The sequence below is a fragment of the Aulonocara sp. 'chitande type north' Nkhata Bay genome, linkage group LG2, assembly GCF_057382095.1.
Source record: "Aulonocara sp. 'chitande type north' Nkhata Bay isolate Kocher_YH1m ecotype deep benthic linkage group LG2, A_spYH_male_GT1.1, whole genome shotgun sequence".
Lineage (NCBI taxonomy): Eukaryota > Metazoa > Chordata > Actinopteri > Cichliformes > Cichlidae > Aulonocara > Aulonocara sp. 'chitande type north' Nkhata Bay.
Window position 1 is genome coordinate 27,463,048 of NC_141345.1, and position 24,596 is coordinate 27,487,643.

General features: G+C 38.5%; 1 protein-coding gene across 1 annotated transcript in view; it reads right to left on the reverse strand.

The window, feature by feature from the left end:
- The window catches only part of trpc7b (transient receptor potential cation channel, subfamily C, member 7b), a 69,436-nt gene extending 58,228 nt beyond the window's left edge, over positions 1-11,208 (reverse strand). Inside the window, exons 1-2 of the mRNA XM_086314761.1 lie at positions 10,605-11,208; positions 5,668-6,430 (exon numbers count right to left, since the gene is read on the reverse strand). Of these exons, the coding sequence (XP_086170887.1) occupies positions 5,668-6,430; positions 10,605-11,092 (1,251 nt within the window). The 5' untranslated portion in view covers positions 11,093-11,208. The remainder of the gene's footprint in view (positions 1-5,667; positions 6,431-10,604) is intronic.
- Between the last annotated feature and the right edge of the window lie 13,388 nt (positions 11,209-24,596).

Genomic DNA, 24,596 nt, shown 5'->3' on the forward strand with positions numbered 1-24,596 from the left:
TGTGCATGTCTGTGCCTTATATTAATATACATACTTATCAAGAACATCATTTATATTCCTCCACAGTTTGGTCTTTTTAGCACAACCTGGACAGTGTCAGTCTTGAATACAAAACTGTGACCTTCCTTCCGTAGAATCCATGTGTTCACATTCTTAAACCCCATTCAGCTACAAAATATCAATACATTTTCAAATTTGGTCCATGTTGCTTACATTTATTATTTAAAAAAATAAAAGAAGCCAACCCTTTGGCAACAAGCAATAAAAGCATTTTTTTTCCTCTTTCAGGCTGCTAGATGAAAGAAATCAATTATTATCTCAAACCTATTCAAAGATAGGACTTCAGGCTATAAGAAGTAAAAAAAAATATTTTCTTAAACAGTGGTATTTTCATTGCTAAACAGACATCAAAAATGCACACACAAAGATAGTACGCATGCATGAAAATCCAATCATGTTGTGTGGGTTTTTACCTTGACAACTGAGACTGAGGACAGTGTTGTGAGATTGAAATTGGAGACAGAGCGGTGTGAAACCGAGTGAGAATGGTTACAGATGAGTGAACTGAGGGGTACGCGAAAAGAGAGAGAGAGAGAGAGAGAGAGAGAGAGAGTGTCAAATGTGACACAATCAGAGAGAGAGAGAGAGAGGGGACAGGGGAGGTAATGTAATGTAAGATGGAGGCACTCTCCTTTTTGTTGTCTTTTGTCTCAGCTTTGCTCAATATTTCATTATTTAAAAAAAACATGCAAAATTATATTTCAAATAAAAGTTAATTGACACTTTCCACTCTCTGATTGTATCCTCTCTTACTGCTCACTTACTTTCTAAAAGGTATTTGGAGCTTTTCTATGTGTGTCTACAGAGGCTCAGATGACAAACTGATGGGTTTCTTGTGGAGTAAGGTTCAGTTCTGATGGATCCTTAGCAGTCCCCACATAACAATTCAATATGCGGCGAATTTAACACTATTGCTCCAGCAAGGAGACATGTTGTGCATCTTCTCCAGTGGATGAGAAGTTTTAACCTAACTCACACTGAACATCCAGTTTGATTTAAACAAATGAACTTGTGTCTTACATTACATTCAAAATGTATGTGTACAGTCAGGGAGCTAGCTAGTAGATAACATCAATATGTCAACAAAGCAAAAAGCTTTTATTTGAATCTGTCAAACAGTTCAATTTCAGCTTGTCACTTATGTAGTGGGCGAAATGAATGATAATGACAATATACAAATATACAGCACTGACAGTTGATGTAAAGCCAGGCAATTGTTATTCTTTAGGAGAAGTGATACCTGAACCTAACACCTAATGCAGGGAGAGGGGGGGGGGGGCACTCGACTTCAGTTTTATCTTTAAGTCAGTTTGTGATGGTGTCCGAATGTATTTTATTCTCTTATGTGAGCGGGGGGGGAACGACAGCCACTGAAAATGCTGTTAATAATAGCTTCTGAATATTGTTTAAGTAAAACAAGTGCAAAGAAAACAGACACACAGAGAAAACCAACAATAAGGAAAATGGGGTCTGATGATTTGAATAATGTGAATTTAGAGGCTTCTTGAATAAATAGGCTGCTGATTGGCAGCTTATTTCTCAGTCTTGGACAAACACGTACCTTCAATTATGCTTCTCTGAAAATACACATGAATAAATCCACAGACGCTTAGAAATATGTTAGAGATTCCCATATGTCATAGAGGCTCACAAAAGCACTAACATGGTCATTGCCTTAATCTCAAAAACACATTATGTATACTTGTACAGCACTTCAAGCAGGTTGATTAGATTATTCAGCTCCTTTCAGGATACTAGCTTTAGAAGTGAGATGAAAGAAATATAAACTTATGGCATAAATTCTAAATTAATTCACCAAGGAAATGGTGAGGACTGGGCATATTAACTGAGATTTGTATGAATAGATAAATATACCTCTGAAGTCATAAAATTGCACCTAATAGCATACAAAAGTTCATATGTAACATTTTGTGTTAGCAACAAAATGCTCTAACTTTTCCCGCCCACATTTGAACGTTCCTGTCACGGTTCTGGGTCCGTTGGACCCAGTATTTTGAGTTTATTGTGTTTTGATTTAAGTTTGCATCAGGGATTGTGTTCTTGTTCTCTTGTCGTGTTATGGTAATGTTTATGTCTATTATTAGAGTTCCATGTTCTGTTTATCTGGGTTTAAGATGTGGGTTTAGTTTCATATGTCATTTCAAGTCTGTCTCTGTCTAGTCTGTGTCTTAGTAAAGTGTGTTTTGTTTCCTGTTTTATTGTGAAGGTCTGCGTCTCATGTGAGTGTGTTCAGTTTTACCTTTGTCTCGTCTTGTTGATTATTCCCAGCTGTGTCCACCACCTGTGTGTAATTCCCCTGTGGTTCTCTGTGTATTTAAGTCATGTCTTCAGTCATTGTTGTTGCTGGTCCGTCTGTGTATTCCACCCTGCGTCATCTGTGTATCTACCATGTCACATCCGTGTGCTCTCCATCGTCATTCTCCTCTGCTCGTTCTCATTCAGGTTTGTGCTTTGTAGTTTAGTTGTTTCCCAGTATAGTTTAGTTCCAGCTCCATTTTCCGTTTGTATTTACTTTCATGTTCAATAAACCACCTTTACACCTTCACGACTGCCTGCACTTGGATCCTCCTTCATTTCCTCCACACGGCTCACCTCACTCGCCGTGACAGTTCCATAAAAACACACAGCTTACTTACTTACTTGATATTTTAAATTAATGAGAAGATGATGCGATAAGGGACAAGAAAACAAATAAAGAGAAAAAAGACAGAGGGGTGATAATGAGATGGTAATGAGACAGATGAGCTCCAACACAACTGTGGTCCCTCAGGTGAGCCATTCTCATTAACTTGTCTGGAGACAGAACAGACTGACAAGCAGAAAGGCTGAATATCAGACACAAATGGGGGGTAGAAAGCGGAAGGACCAGAGAAACAATGACAGTTATTAACAAGAGTGTTGAGGGTAAGAGAATGAAGCACTACATGGGTGCACAAAGGCATGCCATTTTCTGGTTCACCAGATGCTTCAGTACCATCTAATGGTAATCACACCAGTGCACATTTTACATGCAGTTATTCATAGTACTGCTAGGATTTCTTTAAGATGTACCCATAGGCCATTACTAATAGCTTGCACAAGCCACTCGTGCAGTCAGTCTCTGAAGAAAGACAGTCGACTGACACTTGCATACCCTCTAGCTCCTTTGCACAGGTCTGAGCAAGCTTAGACAAGACAGATCCAATATCGCAGCGAAAACTGTTCTCACAGCTTTTCTTTGAAGACAGTTTTTCACTTATAAGTGAATCTCACTTGACAAAACAAGGAAATCGTTAGAAATTAAAAAAAAAAAGATCAAGTATAAATGTATACATATAATGTACAAGTCTAATGGATGAGTGTCTCTGGTTTTTCAGTGAATGCCTTACCCATTATATCCAACGCTAACTGATTTGGGACTTGTACACGAGCTGGCACAGTAGGGGGAAATAAGCTCTCTCTACCTCAAGCTGCTACCCAAAGCATGCCCACCTGACCACACAGTGTAAAGTGAGCACAAACCAATGATCCTGCCTTGACAGAGATGCCAGCAAACAAACTCAGGTTTGATTTTTTTGTTTAAAAAAGAATGAAAAAAATTTCAAATCATTTTCGTACAAGCTACAGAAAACAAGGGAATATCAGTTAGGCACACTGTCTGAAGTTCTCCTTTCTTACATTTAACCCAGAAGATAATAGTCCTCTTTAGATATGTTATCACTTGTGGAAATACTCTTTTTGATTTAGATGAGAGAGCTGCCAGTGCAGTGTACACAGGAGGAGCATGAGCTGCTCTATTCTGAATTTGGACTTTGATCTCGGGATTTAAAGGGTGTTTATTGTCCAGTCCAACTGCGTCAGACATTGATGTTTCCACATGCGTCTCCATCATGTAATGTTTAGAAAGGTTCAGGGTTGGAGTGCATTAATGATATGGGCTTTACATTTTTAAGAAACAATATTAAATATTACACAAAATAATCCATTTAGAGGCCACTCACCTCTAACCCTGATCCTAACGTCCAATCTTTAAACCTCAAATATCCCTTCGGAGATATGATATTTACTTCCAAGCTTTTGAAATTAAAATTATTCCTCACCAAGACAGTGACACAAATACTAACGTACATTCACGTCAGTATTTTTACATCAGTTTCATTATCATGGAAGCAAGGTGTGTTTTGGTGACTGCAGCATAGAAAGGAATTTTTCTCTCACAATGCAAAATGCTCCATTTTAAACTCTTTTCCCCCCCCCAACAACTTGAGGGCACATTGAATTACTAACAGGTAGTTCAAAAGGGTAATAAAAATCTACAGTGCCCTAGGAAATACATTCAAGATGTGATCACTGGTAGGAATGCGGGGAAGAGTCAGATGCATATATTTTCTTAAAGCAGCATATTCCTGATCTATATAGGTTTAAAAAAAATAGACCAATAAAAATACCTTAGTCAATCACAATACCAGGCTCAAGAAAAGATAGATCCCTGAAAATAATGTTCAATGTGCTGTTTTTACTTAAGCATCTGCACTGATGCAGCTGCATTCAACAAGAAGCTTCCCCTTGGAGCAAAACTAAAAAAAACAATTCAGGACAGGGTTTATAAATTTTATTATAAAGAGCTTACAAACTTTCAGTGGAACAAAAATATAGGTATATTTTCTAAACTATTTAAGACTGTCAACTTATCTCACACTTGATTTAGAGTTGATAAATGCTACTGAATCGACTTGTGGAGGGCATATTCAAGGTGATTAAAGAGCTAATGGATGCTTAAACAAACCTGAGCTGTGAAATAACTGCTGTGTTCTGTGATAAAACGGATACATGAATAGGTTAATGTTGACATTTCTAGCTCATCTTTAAACACTGGCAGTTAATGAGTTGAAAATATCTCAAATACTTATCTAATATTTAAAGTATGCTAAAGCTTGCAAAACCCAGTTTCATGACTAGATGGTGGCCACTCTCCCTTGGCCCCACAAAGCAGTTAAGGTTTACACCACCATCTACTTTAGTTTTAGAGTTTTGGTGCAGTGCGTCTGACTCTTGCTTTTGTAGTTGCACTTTAGGAGAAACACTGGATTACATTCTTTCCCTTTAATTCCTTATATGGCTTGACAGCTGCAGATGGCAGGACAATCCCTTGATACCAAGAGAAAGACAGAGTGAGAGAGGAATATTACTGGGGCTAGTGCCAACTGCTCAAACTGATATGGCATGGAATCACCATGGTGCTCCACTGCACTAATGTCAGTTTTTGGATTCTGGAGGGGAGCAGTCGCTCATTTCAAAAGAGCCCTTTGAGATCCCTTGTGATTCTGTGTCACTTTTCTTCTCTGGCCTGAGGATCACTGAACAAATCCTGGCTCACACATCTGTTCATCCTCCTCAGCCCTTTCCTGCCACCCACTTACATGCTTTTTAGCATTTTTCAAATTTAAGCAGCGGGTAGAATAAGGTTCATAGCTGGCGGTTGAACTTATAGACACTAGTGTACATTTGTAGTATGACATCTGTATCTCTACAAAACAAATCTTTATTTTTAAACTAGTAAAGTATGAAGAAAGAGAAGAATGAAGAAAAGCCAATAGGACACCTCACCTTAAATTCTGTCTCAATGTTGGCCAGTCTTGCCAGTTCATTGCTGAGCTCGAGGGCGGTGAGCACAGGGTCTTCACTGCTGAGCGACAGGTAAGCTGCACTGGCCAGGGCCTTATATGCATTCATCCTGGAGCGTGAGTGGCTGAAGGAGTCTTTCTTCTGTTTCTCCACACATTCTGAACATTTACAGAAATAGTCATGGGGCCTTTCAATGCGAGCCCCCTTCGTCAGCAGGATGTGGACTATTTCGTATTCCTGGCAGTGAGCAGCCAGGACGATGGGTGTGATGTCATGCGAGAAGCGCGTTCCGTCTTCGTCGTAGGCGTAAAAGTCATCATCACGCATCTCTTGCTCCAAAGTGCTCAAAGCCAGCCGCAGACCTCCACCAAAAGCAGGATGGGCGAGAATGGCTTCAACGATTCTAACATAACCTTTTGAGATGGCCAAAAGGAGGCCATCACCAATCCTAGCCAAACCATCTTTCTTTAGCAGCAGCTCAGTAACTTCTAGGTGCTCGTTACCCACTGCGAGCTGCAAAGCATTCTGGCCCATGTAGTCCACACAATTAAAGTTAAGGGTTTTGGACTCTTCCAGCATCTTGCGGACCACAGGAATGTTTCCGTATTCAGCAGCATCCAGAAAACGCTCCTCCTCTGCAGTGAGGGCCGAGCCACGCTCATTGAACATATAGGCTGGGCCCCGCACTGCCTGGCGACGCCCCTTCTCCCTCAACGTTGTGTGGCGGCGATGCATGGCTTCCACCCTGGAGACAGTAAAGACAGTTAAACACACTACATCATTAAAAACCACAATGATTATTGAGATGGCAATGGAGGTAGAACACAACAAAGGAATTCAAGACTCAGAGAAAGAAGCAACAAAGTGATGAAGAGTAAGTGACTGAAAATTAGAGAGGAAGAAAGCAAATGTTGAAGGCAAGCAGAAAGACTGCTAAAATCTGTTTGCCTATGATGTATCATACCAAGTCCTCCATGGACAGTTGTCAAATCTCTTTGTTGGGCAGGTCAACAGCTGTGATTGCCAAAGCAGAGATGAAGCTGTCAGCTTAACTAGCTTTAGAATGACAAACTTATACTGTGTCATCCAAAGTGACCATTTGAACACTGGTGAATAAGAGTTAGTCACTTGGAAATTTGCATGGATATGGATTTAAAAATGCACATCCTGCTCTTTACAGTGTCTGTTTCTACCTTTGTCCAACCATCCGAAGTAACACAGTGCCAGTAGATTGAAGAGAACTGCTTTTAATCATGTCCATTAGTGCAAAAAAGTTTTCATCAGGACTATTGTGCTCCAACTACTTTGTTACAAATTGTCCAAATCAGCACTATTGTACTCCACCCACTGCAATTAAATTCGCCGTAGCATCTGTGTCTGCTGTATGATTGGACAGTCGGTGAAACCCAGATAATGAAAAAACCTTGAAACTCCCCAGAGAGAGAGAGAGATAGCAGAGGTGAGGTACCGTTTTTAAAGCCATAATTGGGTAGTATTATCCATGTACAAGACTGTTAAAGGATTTTCAATATAATGCTGCTATTATGAGTTAAATGGCTGTAAATGATACAGTGACCTTATAAATGACTAGGGGTCCAGATTCATATTAGACCTGCCAGCAAAATGAAAAAAAGTAATAAAAATACCATGTGAGGTTATTTTGAATTTGAGTTATTTGTAATTGTGTGCGTGCGTGCGTGCGTGCGTGCGTGCGTGTGCATGGACAGAATGCAGGACATTGAATTGAAGGAAATGGTGAAAATGGAAACTTGTTCAAGGTAGAAATATTCCCCAGGGGTGTCAAAGGATGTGGAACTGAGAAGATGAAGAGAGCTCACCAGGACAAATCTTGTGTGTACATGTGAGTGTGTGTATGGGTTTGGGAGGGAGGGGGAGAGAGAGAGAGTCAAATGTGACACAATCAGTTGTGCATGTCCTTGACTGCCAATCAGTGGGAGTAAGCAACCCCCACCCCCCATACAGAAACATGAACAATTACACATTAGGGCACCAGAATATGAACAAAACCTAAATTAACAATAGAATGTAATGTAAGGTGACACTATACAGTGGCTCTAAAGAAAGTACTATCTATTAACTCCTGCACAAAAGCATCTTTTCCTATTGGTCATTGTGTGTTTTTGTGTTTTGTTGAGTCAGTCCTTTACGCTCTAAGTTGTGTCTAATGTCTTCTCCACCTTTACACACACACACACACACATACAGAGGGGGATATTCTTACAGAGATATTTGTAAACATTGGGAGGATTTCTCATAAATGAAGAAAGAGGCTGGCTGCCAGCCCATTTAGATAACCTTATAGTCAGGTAATGAATCGCCATTATCTGTCCCTTTCTAGCTCCCTCTCCATCCATCTTTGGCTGTTTGTGATTCGGCTCTGAAATAAAATTTACCGTCATCATTTTAATGTGGAACGAGAGTCACGCAGACAAGAAGAGCCAGACACAATTGAGATAAACAGGCAGAGAGAAGCCATGTCTACATGTAGGTACAGAACAAGAAGAGAAATTATCAAAGCATGGCATGTGTACATATGTGTTTTGGCTTATATATCTAGGGTCTGAGACTAAATTCCTATGTCATAGAGTGGTAATTCTAAAGAAAGACAAAAAAGACTTATTGCATTTAACAGAAGAAGAAGAAGGGAAGAAAAACTGCTTTTTAAAACAACCAACATCTGACTACAATTGTCCTCTTGGAGAGTACAATATTTATCCAAGAGCTTTGGTTATCAATCTATGACTTACTTTATACTGGAGTACTTTAATGTTGTTTCAAACTATTTTATTAAATCTACCCACCTCAGTTTCATACTAAGTATACACTCTGCATTTTGTAAAGTGGACATGGCTTCAAAATCATGAAGCTTAGATTCAGTGGTGATGGCACCTATTTTATTTTCATTTAATGTGATCAGACTATTCACTATAGTAATGTAAGTACTGTTTTTTTTAAATCCTGAAACTGCAGCTATTACTGAGTCTGCCCAATTTGCTGGTGGATCCCAGTATGAGCCTCCTGCAGATCACTGAGAGCGGCTGTCCAATCACACAGCTCCCTCTTGTACTAGCAACAAAACTGACAGAAAAAGAGAAAAAAGCAATCTTGCACCATTGCCGCAAGTATCTCTAACACAGCAGTGGTGCTTGTTCAAAAAAAATGTCTCAAACTACAGTTCTTTTGAGATCTCAGACACTTAATTGGCTTGAGTCTAGCTCACTGAATTGTAAAAGTTCAACCTCAGTCGTAGTTTGGGTGATGCACAGGTGGACAGACCAGGTTTTTTTTAAAGAAAAACATCATATGTGGCTAAAAAATGTATATTATACAAGCATTATTGGAAAGCTCAATGAATAGCTACAACATAAATTAAAAAAATAAAAATAAAAATAAAATACATGGTTGGACTATATCTCTACAAAACAAATGTAAATGCTACTTTCTTGAGCAAATATGCTAAACCACTCACAGTCAAACGTAAGGCATTTTTACGCTTTTTACTCACAAAGCAGCAAAAAAATGTGTTGGAAATGTACAATGAAGCCTTAACACAGAATGAAAATACAATAAGATAACTGTCACTATGAGCTTTTCAGCCAGGTAAACTGCATGAACAGTTTTTTACGTGTCCTCTTTTCACACTTGAACTTTCCAGGGTTGAGGCACTAAGTCATTTATAATCTGTGCAGGCAATCAATTAGGTTAGGTCATTTACCGGTGAACTAGCAAGAAGGAAGGAAAGAAAAGATTAATCAGGTTTGAAATCAAATTTTATAGAAATGACTAATGAGTTAGTGTTTTATCAGTGGGCAAACACACACATACACACAAACACACAAACACACATGCACATCTGAGAAAAGTTACACTCTTGGCTCTCTGTCTCTGCTTTTGTCAACCACACACAGAGTTCAAACAGTAAATTGCCATTTTTTTTAAGATCAAAGTCGAGTTACTCAATATAATTTAATGGTAATGACACACAAAACCTGAGCACACATGTGTCCAACATTTCACCTAGTCAGCCATCAGAGAGAGCTTCTTCCATGTTAGGCCTGTTAAGCTGAACACTGGTATCAAAAAGCCAGACCAGGGAAGATCAAAGTCCAAACTCTGAGGCCTGTTATTCTCAATATCTGATAGTCATAGCTAAGCTGACAGTGTAACATTAATATCCATTAAGTATTGTCATTTATGTCCCACTTTTTTCCTCTGGACATTTTCTAAATTGATGCAGTGGGCTGCATACACCAAAACTGTGTTCCTTTGTTTGAAACAATTCAATACATATGTAGTTATACAGGAAACAGCTAAACATAATTCTGTACACTGTATAGCGGAAATCCATCTCTGCAACCTGCTCCAGCTCTGTGTCACATGCCTTAATCTGCCCCTGTTTCCTATTTAACGATCTCTGAACACAAGGAGGTAGTAAGGGCTTCACTTCCTCACATATGCATTTTGCACATACAAGACTTCACAGCTTAATGGAGGTTGAGATGGAAGAGAAAGTGGCAGCTTTAGAAATTCCACTTACTGACTTACAGTGAACTAATATTTCAGATAACAGCACATCTTAGCATGTGATGTTAAAAGCACAGTAAGTTCAGATATGTCACCAATAACATTACTCAAAGCATTTATTTGAAAAGTCTGCTAATGTGCTGTCTATGCAGTGTCGGTCTGTGCCTCACAAGCTAGGTGCACCTGGTTTAGTGTCAATCCTGCCTGCCTCCACGCTTTTCAAAACTGACCTCTACTTGTTGACATTCCAGGTGGATTAAGGTTTGTGGTTATAGTTTAGAAATAAGTCCACGGACTCTGCACAAGGCCAGTGATCACAGGGCACGCGAATTAATTTTCTGGCTTAATTATATAAGGTGAGGGGGAGGACTCACGTTTGCCGGGTTTCGGAGTTGAACTCGGTGTCTATGTGCTCAACAGTGTAGTGGTTCCCATAGTCCGAGAGCTCCGGAGCCCGGTGCAGTCTCTGTCCGCGGTGCTGAAAGCGCTCAGCGTTGGCCGCTCCACGTCCCCTCCACTTGGGAAACGGGTCATCGTACTGGTCGTAGACCGCATCTATGTGTATACCCGGCCGCGAGAGAAACGGCGAGCCGGTGTCCCCGGTGCGCTGGGGGAACTTTGGCGGCGTAAAGTGTGTGGAACCCCCGGTTTCCTGGTACTCTGGAGACGGGTGAAGACACTCCGGAGAGGCGAGGTAAGGTGGGTCGGTGTCCCCAAGCAGCGGAGAGGCGGAGGAGAACAGGTCTAGGGGCCGCGGAGAGGAGGGAGATCCTCGGGGAAGTCTGAGAGAGAGAGGCGAGGAGGGAGACTCGGAAAGGTGCCCCCTCTCGCCGCTGTCGCTTTCCTCGCCCTCGTCACACATTGGGAGAGTTCCCGTCCACCATATACTTTAAAATATTTAAGCTATGTGACAGACATTTAACAGTATTTGTCAAAGTTGCCACCGCACAAGTTTCTTCTGAGCAGCGCCGTGGCGACGAGCCAAGCCTCCACCTTTGCCTCTGAGTGCGCGCGCTAATTAGAAGGCAGCGAGTGCGCGCGCAGGGAAAAGCCAACCCTTTACAAAATGGAAGGAAAAGAAGAAGAGGCAACACCATAAAGTAGCTTAACTTACACATAACACCGGCCAAAACAGACGATTACACCTCAGGGTTGCATTTGCTAATTAGCAAGTACAAATAAGCTGTAACTTTGCTTTTTAAATTTGTTTATTAAAATAAAAATTAAAAAAAAATCTCATTTTAGGAGTAGACGGGCGAAAGAGGGGGGGGGGGGGGGGGGGAGCTTGTTTAGGATGTGAAGGGGTTAATGAGAATGCCCACCTGCTATTGACCAATTACTGGCACTGGCATAATCTCATCTTGTTATTGCTTTAGAGAACAAACAAGCGAGTCTTAGCTTACAAGTAATATCAGTGGGAGCTTTACTTTCATATAAAAAGCCGTTACTTTCTCAAGGGTTTGGCAGATATAAGGGATATACAGTCTGTTACTGTGTGTCCATTTGTGCGTGCATGTTCGGTCTTTTAATTAGTGGCAGAGACACATTAGTCATGATGGAGACTTCCTGCAAACCCACACAGACACTAACCAGTTCTAACCCAGCACTTTGATCTTAGATCATTCTTGTATTCATGCAACAAACACATCCACACACAACAAGCCCTCTTTTCTGGTGTTGGGTGGACAACAGTTAACCTACAGTCTGTGAATTATCCTGCATAAAAGTGTTATTGAGTTTTGTTAAATTAAAGAATACAAATAACAGTAACTTACCAATGCCAGTTTAAATATATACTTATAAATAATAAAAATATTTGCCTAATGATTGAATTCCTTAAGCGTGAGTTACAAGAAGATAAGCAGACACACGCTGGAGATTTATGTGTTTATCCTTTGATAACCAATAACTTTCGCACATGCTATGGTTTAACTGGCTTCTTTTAGAGGTTGAGATCGATCAACCTAATGACAGTCATATAGGGTAAATTAAAAGTTACATACCCATAACTTCCTTTTCTACAAAATTAAGAAACTAAGTGACTCATAAATATTTTAATGTCAGATTCCACATCTTTTTCACATTAGAGTAAAGGGATTAAAATGAAAAAAGCCAGTGAAGCAGCCATGCGAGAGTAATTACACACATAGAAATTCAGATTTTAATGAAAGTGTAGAACTGCTACAGCACAAGCCTCTCTCTTGGAAATACCAAAACATTTTTTTTTTACCAAGTAGTCTGTATGATCAACACAATGACCTTGAAGAACATTTTATAGATAATGCATTATCAGTGATAAAGCTCCAGTTTAATCTATACTTTTTGATTCAGCAGTTAAATAAAAGCTTAATTAGACAAGGATGACACTGAAATATGTGTGCATATCATTTTAAGATAAATTAAGCTACAAGTGAAAACAACTTTTTCCATTTGTTTTGACATTTACCAAAACACACATTGTAAACGCACATTGTAAAAAGCACTACTGTAATATAAAAATGCTCAAGAAAGAAATGAGCAAGCATAAAAATGTAAGTAACAAGTACAAAAGCTGATTATTCAAATAACCTGCTGCAGCTTTTCACAAACACATAAATATGCAACACTATTTTAACGTATGTAAACAGTAGATTATCTTTTTGGTTTTAAAAAAAGAGGCATGATGTAATGCCTCTGCATGGGTTTGAAATTGCCTGGCCTCAGCCCAATCACTGTGTCACTGCAGGTGTTTCTATTGTCTGTCAGAGGCAGAACTCTTGCTGTGAAATCACTGATTGGGAGTGTTTAGAAAAGCCACATAACTGTGTAAGAGCGATTTGGTGTTCCATTTGATTCAGAGTGAAACTACGATTTCAAAGTAAAGGACACAACTCGCTAATAGTGAGTTTAACAGTATATTAAATGCTTATGTAAACTCCAGTGTGTAGATTTAAGATTATCTCCTCACATGTTCAAGATAAACAGACAAAGACAAAGATGAAAGGCAGACAGACAGCAATACAGAAGTTTGATCGAATTACATCTTGCAACAGAACAAAGGCCAAGTATGATCATATTAAACACCAATCCAGTTCCTCCCAGCAGCCCAAACACTCTCCTTTCATTTTGCACAGTTGCAAAATTACAACTCCTTCCTTCATAAAATCTGACAGAAAAAATGTTTCCCATTACATTGTGCAAGCGACCAAACTGGAAATAAACCTATCCAAACACGCCTTAGCTAAGATGCAATGTTACAACAGCCCAATTTTAACAAGCTCCATTTTTAACAAATACTACTTCTAGCAGCCAAGTCAGTCCAGTTTGTTGGACAAGCTGTCTGGAAGTCTCCATTCTCTTGTGACAGGGGATGACAGATGTGCCAGTTTGATGATGCCAGGCATCTCTTACTGTGTTTGAGTTATAGAATAAATGTTCTCAGTCTGGGCTCCACATCTGACAGCTGTTCACCTCTACAAACCCGTGACATCTGGAGAGAAAGTCCACTGGAAAGAGTTGATAGTTTCCGAAACCTTGAGCTGCTTCTAGCATTGGCTGAAGAAGGTAAATTGCAACCCTGCTGCCCCATCAGGTCAATATTTCCTCCCTCTTCGGATAATTAGAAGGTAGCAGACCACATTAATTTCTGCCACTCAGAATGTTTGAATACATTTTTAAGGATCTCCGTTTTCTGTCTGTACATTTTAAAATCATAAGCTCTCATTTATTGGCATGTTTTACTTTGGGTATACTTACAAATAGCAAAACCATAGATTAAATAAATATAAATTAGAAGAGCACACAAACTAAAATATAGAAAGGTAATCCATACTGTTTAGACATGCACATTCACAAGATTTGATCCTGAGTCAGCAAAAACACATGTCCACATTTAACATATATGTTCATACACAATGGTAGAACATCACATACATATATTCAGGTGAACAATATACATTCACCCATCCATCATCTTTTATGCATTTTAATGCATAGAGGCATTTTTGGCACCCGGAAAAAGGCTTTGGCCAGAGCAAGAGGTCAGTTATCAGTACTGTATTAAAATATTCATAAATAAAAAAAAATCATGACAATCAATAAAATACACCGATTTATGTCAAATTCATAACACAGCCACTGGTTTCACTGACTGCGGATCAACAGTGTCTTTATCTTTGTAGACATCTCTATACTGCATCTTTGAGTAAAGAAATACTTGCATTTACTGAACGAGCTAGCTATTAAGAACGTTTGACAGCAAAAGAGCAGCAATTCTTCTTATTTTTGAAAGTACCGACATCTCTACTAGAGAGCATGATTTACATCCTACAGTTGCAAATGTTTCTAAGCCTGTAAAGGAACTTTAAGGTTAGAGATTTCTCAATTAATTTTCCAAGTTGGCACTGGACATCTCAATATTTATGCAAAAGAATGCTGTTTCCCCAACATTTGCAGTGCTTTTTGATGCCTGAGCATAACCAGCTAAATGCTAATCTGCCAGAAGATGATACAAATTAAATATGTCATCAATTTGCTTTGCAGAGACAGTTTGTCTGAACATTTTGCATTGGAAGGCAGTTTGAAGATATATTCAATATAAACTTGTCATGTTGATTACAAACATAACCTATACATGTTTGCTAATGCAAATTAGCTGCATGTAAATGTATTTGTTATAAGACAGTCAAAATCAAAATCACACAGAAGAGTAAACGATGACAAACATCAATCATTCAGTGGGTTTCAGTGTCTTTTCCCATCCCTGTGTACTGAATAGTCACCTCTTTTTTCACACCCTGTCATCTGCTCATTCCCTCACTGTCAAACACGCTCACTCTCAGCTGTTTGGGTTTTTTTTTTTGTCTTAGTTAACTTTTTATGTCCACTCTGAGGGTATAAGACTTGGTCACATTTGGTTAGAATCTAGACTTCTCAGATTTGCTGAAGGTGCTTTGGGTTGAGTGGAGTGAAAAGTGATTAAAACATGAAAGACACAATAAATTACTTTAAGATAATGTAAGAAGCACAAAGTTCAAAGTCATTTTTGGAGGTCCTTTATTTTTGGTTTCAACATTCTGTTCTATGTGGTAGGAAATTGGATCTATGGGTTAAAGAGGGAAGAAATTGCCTATAAAAGTCATCAGCCCTAATCAGACCTCACTGTTCGAGCCGTCTATGTGATTGATTGGGGCTAAAAGTGGTACAATCGTGCTGTCTGTCACAGGTAAACAAGGCCAGACTGCCAGAGGCTTCCTGTCTTTGTGAATTCACTGGGCAAAATTGACACTGTTAATGTGTCAGAGGAGGAAGTGCACAAAAGCCAACTGCTTACACCCTCCATTGACCTCGTGATAGTTTTATTGGTCACTGAGTCAATCACCCACCATTCCATCAATGGAAGCAGCACAGCAAGGACACATCTTTTTCTTTATCTCACTTGCTCTCCTCCAACCAGCGAGATCTTTCACAGTTGAGTTTGTTAATAGCTGGCAGATAATGGAGTCAATGCATACTCTATGCATATTTTATTGGTACAGAGCAGCTGGATAGGCACTGAAATGTTTAAAACTTTTATAAAGTCTGCTTGATGAAGTTTGATTAATGACTTGTGACAGAGCATTTAATGAGATATTCTTCCAACTAGCCTTTATTAAAGATATCAGATGCTGTGTAGTTGCATGCAGCTGTCTAAACCACACGCATGGACACAAACAGGCAAAACAATGCAAATTAATTCAAATAAATGCTCTAAGAATAATTTCTTCTCCTAGTCTGTTTCTTCTGTTATTGCACACTGTGAATATACGCTTATTGTTAACCAAGACATTCTGAATTTTCAGTTTTATATACTGTGTGTACTCATGGCTATTTATCATTTAAAAGCAATCATATTCATGGCTCCCAACAAGCCAAACTCCCTGCATAGAGTGTAATGCCAGAATGCAGGCTATATGGAACTAGCTGACATATACATTTATTTACAACCTTGTGGTTGTTACTTTGTGTGAAATGTATTCAATGCTTCAGTGCATTTAATACATTTCCATCTTGATCCCCATCTCTAAGTCATTATGGAATAGTGGGAGCAAGTATTTTGTGGTTCAACAATTTGTATGTGTGCGTGTGTTTTTGTGAGTATCTGGCCTTGGGAGGTTCAAATTTGGCAGATGGTGGAACTGAAAGGGAGCAGTAAAAATCTTAATTTAAGCTGCGACAAGGGAAATGGAGCCTTCTCATGGCCAAACTGGGTGCTGACATTGGGTCTCAGGTGGTGTCAATAGATACTTGCTGCATTCTCCAAAGTCTGGCATTTCTCTTTTGAGTTCTCTTTCTCATTATCTAAGACAAAGGACCTAAAAAAAAAAATCAATGATGTTAGAGATTTTCTACATTATACATTATAACCAAATCTCTATAATACAATATAACCAAGTATGCCTTATATTTTGTGTGTTCATATATTTTCACATAACCAAGCCTATTGTTGAAGAATCACCTAACCAAGTCTATTGTTAAAGGAAAACATGATGCATTCCTTACCTCAGTGTCTGAGATGTTTGACAAGCATGATATAATGATGCATTCTTTACTTCAGTGTCTGTGATGTCAGATAAAGCATGATATACTTCTGTATTCTTATCCCAGTGTGTGAAAGATCAGATAAGCTGATTTAATGTTTAACCTCTCTTCAACTTCTGTTAAAAAAGGAAGTACTATGTAACCTGCTTTGCCCTATAAATAAAGGAAGCAAGCCTGCCCTCGGTGTGTGTGTCTTCTCAGAGACATTCACCCGTGCGCACGTTTTCTAATTACTCTCTGAGTCGGTCTGCAGTTGTCTCATTTCTCTTACTTGTGTTTGAACAAATGTCTACCCCTGACAAATGATTTGAACCAACACAATCGAAGTTGAATTTCCTTGCTCTTTACGGTAAATTGAGCCTCTGAAGGTGTCTTCTTGGTTCAAAAATCAATAATGAAGGTTATCTACAAATATCATTTTAAAGTAAATGTGCCTTGACATTACCACGTGCTGACAAGTAGAAACATTCTCATTTTATCTGACTGATTTTTTGTCCCTCTGAAGTTGTGAGTTGTAACGAACTCTAACTAGCAATCCATATAAAGTGGGGACTGCAGTGTCATTACCTCATACAGAGAAGATCCATGGAACTTGCCATTAATTATCCCCACCAGTGACCTGTGCTGGGACAATCAACACAGTCTCTGGCACTGGTTCTGCTCCCTCTGCTTAACAGCTGGAGAGCCAAATGCACCCACTGTGTCATCTTGAGTGAGAGGAGGCCCCCTACTAAGTAAACAAATCACCTGTGCTGAACTTAAATGAAAATGTTCTGAGGTCTACTTCGGTAAAAAACTAATTTCCAAATCTTTATTGGCTGCACAGCAAGAGTTAAGGCCAGTGTAAGGCTAAAAGCCTGAGAGGAACACTTGAATACAGTAGGTTCAGAAGAAAGCATAACTCCTCTTTAATTCTTAATGCTTGCGGTAGTGCAAATACAGCTGAAATCATCCTTTCTTTTTTTTTATAAATGAAAGTATAAATAAAACACTTTAAAAAAGAAAAGAAAAGCTGATACTGCCATCAAAAACCAAAAACACACCCTCCATAAATCCATAAACTGATGACAGGATATAAAAAGTGAGACTGAAAGTTGCCGCTTTTCTTAAACAAGAATAGCAAATGAGGCAGTATTCAACAGTTTTCTGATGTGAGGCCATTTTCCATTTGTATATATTCATACATATATAAAGAAATGTACAGTTATACCAAGGTGAAATGGCTACAAGACTTGCCTATTTCCCCTGAAACGAAAAAAGGAATAAATGACTTGGGTAATAGTTTTAAAATCTCACAGGAGACCAGTATGTACGCTTACAAACACACAAACATATATAATCTAAGCACTAGAAGGGTGAGTTATTGACCCAAAAGGAATCGATTTGGGTGCAGAATTACTTAAACTTCCCACATCAACATTCTCTGTTTCCCTACAACATATCCCACCTACAGCAGCATGCCGGTTCTCTTGCTATCTCCCTGAACTGTAAATGACTTTACAGTACATCCACCTCTAACCCCCTGGTGAACCCACACAAGCCTCACCAGTGCCTTGTTACACATCAGGTTTCTTTCCCAAACCCCTTCATCTCAGTCTCACCCAGCTTTGACAACCATGGGAAATCCATGCTGTAAATTGAAAAAGGGCCTGAGGGAATGATGGACTTGGTTAGATTTCCCCCTTTAACTTCTTTGTTTAGAGTGTAAAAGTGACACAAAACTGTGACAGGACTTTTTCATGATAATTTATACTGAAAAAAAGGCACATGCTAAATGCATTTATTAGATTAGAGAAAACACACACACAAAGAAAAAAAATATGAGTCCCACCCAACTGATTGACATTACCAATTCATTTCTTTTGCATTTAACATACTGATGAGGATAGGCACAGATGCTGTCAGCTACTGAGCTACTATCTGACATTTTATGCAGCTGCAGACATGGTTCAGAAAAAAGAATATTTAAAGCTCAGTAGACTGGCGCTTTTTTTTTCTTTTACATTTGTTTTAGACAACAATGTGGTTTTGAGGTACAGATGATAAGCATAAACTACATCAGGCTGTGGTTACATAAACATACTTTTTATCCATACCTCCATAGAAGGGATGGAAGGAATTTCTAATATATTTCAACAAAATGATGACAGAATTATCCTCAAATTGAAACACATGCATAATTTCTAAGTGCAGGTTTCCAGAGGCATGTGGATTTTTGCTTTACATTAAACTTTACCATGTGGGGTATAGCTAGATAATGATGGTCATTCCAGCTTGCATGGCGAGCTACAAACACACTGCAAATACAGTATACCTTTCAGGAAGCAGCTAATGTAATAGTTTCCACCTGCTCAAGTATGAGTGGGATAATATCTCTAGATAACTGCGAGCTTATGAAAATCTATCGTTCAGCAAAATTTCATAAAAAATGCTGTAAAAATAAAATGTTGATGTTATAATAGTCTCTTCATTTCAACAGTCGGGGGGTAAAAATCATGCAACTGAGTATGAATGGGTGTTGTGGTGGTTCAGCAGTTAGCACTGTCATCTCACAGGAAGAAGGATGTGTGTGTCCCTTGGTGGGTGTTCTGCCACTGACCAAAGACATGCCTGCTGGGTTGCTTGGAGATTCCAAATTGACAGTTTGTGTGGATGTGTGTGTGGAGTGATGTCCTGACTAGGGGGTAGCATGCCTTGCACCAGAAGACAGCTGCACAGTCACCAAGGTCCATAGATCGAACTAACTGCTGCTTCACAAAATACCATGGTCCAGGGGTGGTCAGGTTTTATTTTTCTGTTTAGTTGATTTTGCTCACTTGCTGTTTTATGGAGGGGATGCCCAGGTCTCATGTGGTTCTGGTTGGAGTATTCTGCTTCCCTCACTTCCCCACTTTGTGGCGTTCGGGCCTATAACAGGATAAGGCGAAAACCTTTTATTTGCCATTTGCACACATATACTAGGTCTGGGTACATAGGAAGTGTTGTGCAGAACTGAAAGTCAGGGTCAGATAAATACAAACAAAGACTGTTGTCTTCTGAGACTCCTTGTCAATAAAAGCTGAGAGTCTACTTCTTTATAGCCCTGCAGGGATTGTTGCCTCACCTGGCTATGACACAATAACAGATTATTTTTTTCTTTAGTCAGTAAAGAAGTAACAGACAAACAAATGCTATGTTTTGCTTGCAAAAATTGTCGCATTTTTCATCATTCTACGATCTACGCATGGACCATCTGGAATTTAAGGACCTTTAATTACAAATAAAGCAAGTCTCCTTTTACCACAACTGATAGGGATGTCAATCAAAACACAGACAATTCAGTCTAAATTAACAAAATGTTAAGAGTGGATGAAATATTAAAGCCATATCATTTTAATTCTCTCACATACACACTGTCACACAAATTTATGTACATTAATATGGTGACAAAAGTCTGCAGAGTCAATATTCTCTGCAGAAGACCCGTTATTATGTCAAGCTTGAGTAATTATTTCATATACACATGAGCCACTGCTCCACTGCCTACCTGGCAGAAAGAAACCACTTTGTGGTGACGACTGAAATTCAAACGAGATGTCATGTTTTTCTCAGGCATTTAAATTAGATGAAAAGCCATCAGCTAATGGCAATATCAGTAGTCCGAGGCATTTAATGAAAGAGAGCGAAGGCTAATACTTTATAACTGAGTAGTACATATTGTCACAGTCTGGCTTGAGGGCAAATTAATGGGAGAGTCGCCACTTAACCGAATGTTACCAATTTATCAATGAAATGAGGTGAAAAACTTTAATACTCCATGAGATGTGTTAATCAGTGTTATCAAAAGTTGGATAGCTAGATGAATGTTGAGGACTGATAACTTGTACTTGCATATAATTGTTTGAACCAAGGATCTCGGAATCAGCAGAAATGGCTCCAAGAGACCTTTGCAACTTGTGTAACTCTGCAGTTCTTCACCGAGGTCCTAGAACTTTCCCATTGTTCTGAGTATCGGTTAATCCCGTCAAAGTGCAGTCAAATAAATCCGTATTATGCTGGCAAAGAACTTCAGTCATTTCACTATGAAAAAAGAAGAGCTCAATGAAATCATCAAAAGACTCAAAATTCCATGACATTCGTAATGAATGTATACAAACTTCTGACCACAACTATATCTTTAAGTTGCACACCAAGAACAACTGAATACATTTGAATCTGTCAAAAGCAACCTTTGAATTTTATTTAAAAAGCAAAGAGATGTGTGAATCTCTGAAATTATAAAGTCCTTTTTATTGTATTTAGTTCAAACATTTCTGCACTTTAAACAAATGTTATGATTTGATGTCCTGATGTGGATGTATCTGATTACTTGCCAAAACAATAAGGATTTAATACTTCAGCAGAGTCTCTAAGGCCATCCCTACTGGATCCTTCAGAGGTTTGAGTTTTTGAGGAGATGTGTCTGTAATGTATTGTAAACATGACTAAAATGTACCTTTAAGTACAGACACAGGACAATTGCACATCCTTGTCCAAAAATGTGCAACTGAAGTAACATGCTTCTGTTTTTGAAGGATAGAAAATGCTGATACACTAAGTTTTGACAAAAAGGGCTTTTGTTCTTTTCAGACTCTGATTTCCATCAGCAGATGCAGGCAGGATTTCATCGCACATTGTAGTTAAATATTTAACTGTATCTCTGCCATCACACGTTCCTTTTTGTAAAGTGTTGATCGTTTGAAGATGCATACATTTTATTGGACAGTTTTTAAGTTGCTTCACAAATGAAGACCATGCATAGTTAGATAAGTGATAAAGTGTTATATTTGGACAAAAGAGTTTAAAAAAAACAAAATTATATAATGACCCGAGACGAAAAACAAAGAATGTTTTGAACACAGTTGTAGACAGATGTTTGATAGAAAAGTTGAAAAATATCTGGATAGAAGCACTAGCTGGAATAATGGCAGCAAAATTATATTAAAATGAATAAATAAAAACCTCATTAAGGGTACATATGAAAGAGTGGAAATCCACTCTTTATACCTGACAACATATATGCCAGCTTGTAATGTGTGTACCCATTTTACATTATGAGCACAGTCTAAAAATCCATAATGAAGACTCCTTTGTCTGAGGCAGTAAAAGCACGAATATCCACACACACACACACACACTGTGCACAGTGTGTTTTACCAAAGTAAACATCTCCCCATAAAACAGCAGCATTGTTCATCTTGCCAACTTGCTGCCTTGTTTCTGCTTGTTAAACATGACTGTGAGTGCGTGTTTGCACTGCAGGTTTATCAGTGGAGCAAAAGACAGCAGCTGAAGCCGTCAGAAGGCAACTCTTACAAAACTTTTAAAAGAAGACTTGTTTAAACTTAGGTGAGATTTTATGAGTTGGGCTCTGTCAGGATTAATTTGAAGAAACAATCACTATAATTGCTGCCTTATTACAGTGCTGAGAAAATGTATCTGATTTCTTAGTTTTCTGCATATTTTTGACACCTACATGTTTAATATAATCACACTGAGTTTAATATTGGACAAAGACGCCCCAAGTAAATACAAAGTGCAGTTTTAAAACAATGATTTCATTTATTAAGGGAAAAACTTTCCAAACCTACCCGACCCTGTGTGAAAAATACTATTGACCACCAGTCACATCCAGGCCTGATTACTGCCAAGTATGTTGTGTCAACAAATAACTTGAACAGAACTTGTAAAACAAGCTAAAGAATCTCAAAAAGCAAGGCATCATGCTACAATCTAAAAAAATAATGTCAGTGAAATCTATAAGTGTGGAAAGGCTAACAAAAGGTCACAAAAGAACCCAGAACAGAATCTAAAGAACTGCAGGCCTGACTTGGCTCAGTTAAGGTCAGGGTCTATGATTCAACAATAAGAAGGAGACTGGGCAAAAATGTCATCCATGGGAGAGTTTCAAGGAAAAAAAAAACACTGCTAACCAAAAAGAACATAAAGGCTTGCGTCGCATTTGCAAAAAAAACCCCATCTTGATTATCCCCAAGAATACTCTGAAAATATTCTATGAGACAAGAATTGAACTTTTTGGAACGTCTACATCCTGTTACATAACATACAACTAACACAGCATTTCATAAAAAGATCATACCAAGAGTCAAGCATGATGGTAGTAGTGTGATGGTCCAGGGATGTTTTGCTGCTTCGGGATCGAGCAAAAAACAAAAAAAAAGACAAAAAACAAACTGAAGGTTTTGGAGTTGCCTAGTCAATGTCCAGACTAAAGTCAGAATTACATGACAGGCCATTCAAAAATCCTCTAATATTGCTATATTAAAAAATATGCGAATAAGGGTGGAACAAAATTCCCCCACAGAAATATAAACTCGCTGCCAGTTATCCCAAATGCTTGATTATAGTTCTTGCTGTTAAGGAGGGCACAACCATATTAAACCATATTAAAATTGTGTTTGTTTATTTGAAACATGTATGTGTGACAAATATGCAAAAGCATAGGAAGGAAATACTTTTTCACAGCACTCTATATGCCTCTCAGGTGGAAAGTTATGCTCACCTCTCACTTGAAAGACAGACTTTCTTGAGTCATGGAAACATGCCGCATGGTATTGTAGCCACTGGAGCAGCACAGTAATTAAACTTTACCTTCATTCTCATTTTAGTATGGCAGCCTGAAATAAGTTCATTTCTTTTTGTGAAATTAAAAAAAAAACAAAAAAACAACTACTTTGTTACTTGAGCTGTTGCATTAAAAACACAGACTGCATGGATAAAAATGTATTTAGTTTATCATATGAAGCCACAGAGAAAGGTCTTTAAACCTGTATTTCTTTTAATAATAGCTAGAAGTAGGCAACTCTTCTGGTTACAAATGAAAGACTGACTGTCATTGTCGGGTGACAATTTAAGGTGATTACAATATGGCATTCCAGGTCATGTTGTAATACAGAAGAAATGTGATGAATAGTGTAACAAATGACTTTCTACAAGGAGAAATTAAGTAAAAATAAATAATTAATACACATGATGACTAATGTGTAATACAAGGTTTTTTTGAGTGATCATATGGCTTATTTGATGTGACTAGCTGATGCACATTCATTTAGTTTTCATTTATTTAATCACTTTTTACAGTGACATTAATCCCTGTAATTGCAAAAATATTACTCGAATGCCTCTGGGAAAAATTAGTATTGTTACTGTGATTGTTACTCCAAAAGATATCCTGAGTTAGTAGTTTTTATTTTGTCTTCCTGGAGTCAACGGGGTTAAACACGTTGATGTTGATCAATGATCTTCACCTGATCATAGAGTTAAAAAAATAATAATAATAAAAAAAAAAATAAATAAAAAAAAAAATATATATATATATATATATATATGTGTGTGTGTGTGTGTGTGTGTGTGTGTGTGTGTGTGTGTGTGTGTGTGTGTGTGTGTGTGTGTGTGTGTGTGTGTACACAAGCAAACAGGAAAAATCACAGGATGTGCCTGTAATTGGGCTCAGGTGCTCATAAGTAGAATGGGAAAGCACCTTTCTCACATACTTTCAGGCAAAGGAACAACAAACATACAAACCTTCAGTGCTTTTCAACCCTTTTATCTTTACTTCACCTTCCCTCTTCCTCCAGGTTCTATTGTGGTTCCCCTTAAGCCTCCTGTGTCTATCACACTCACAAAGCATCCATGCTGTTCTTTCTCCTTCTCATTGTCCTCAACGAGCCCTTGAACTGAGACACCACTGGACAAAGGCAGGGTGTTTTGTAAAATATGGATGAGATCATACTGTGAAGGTTGAGTCTATCCAATATAACACAGGGGAG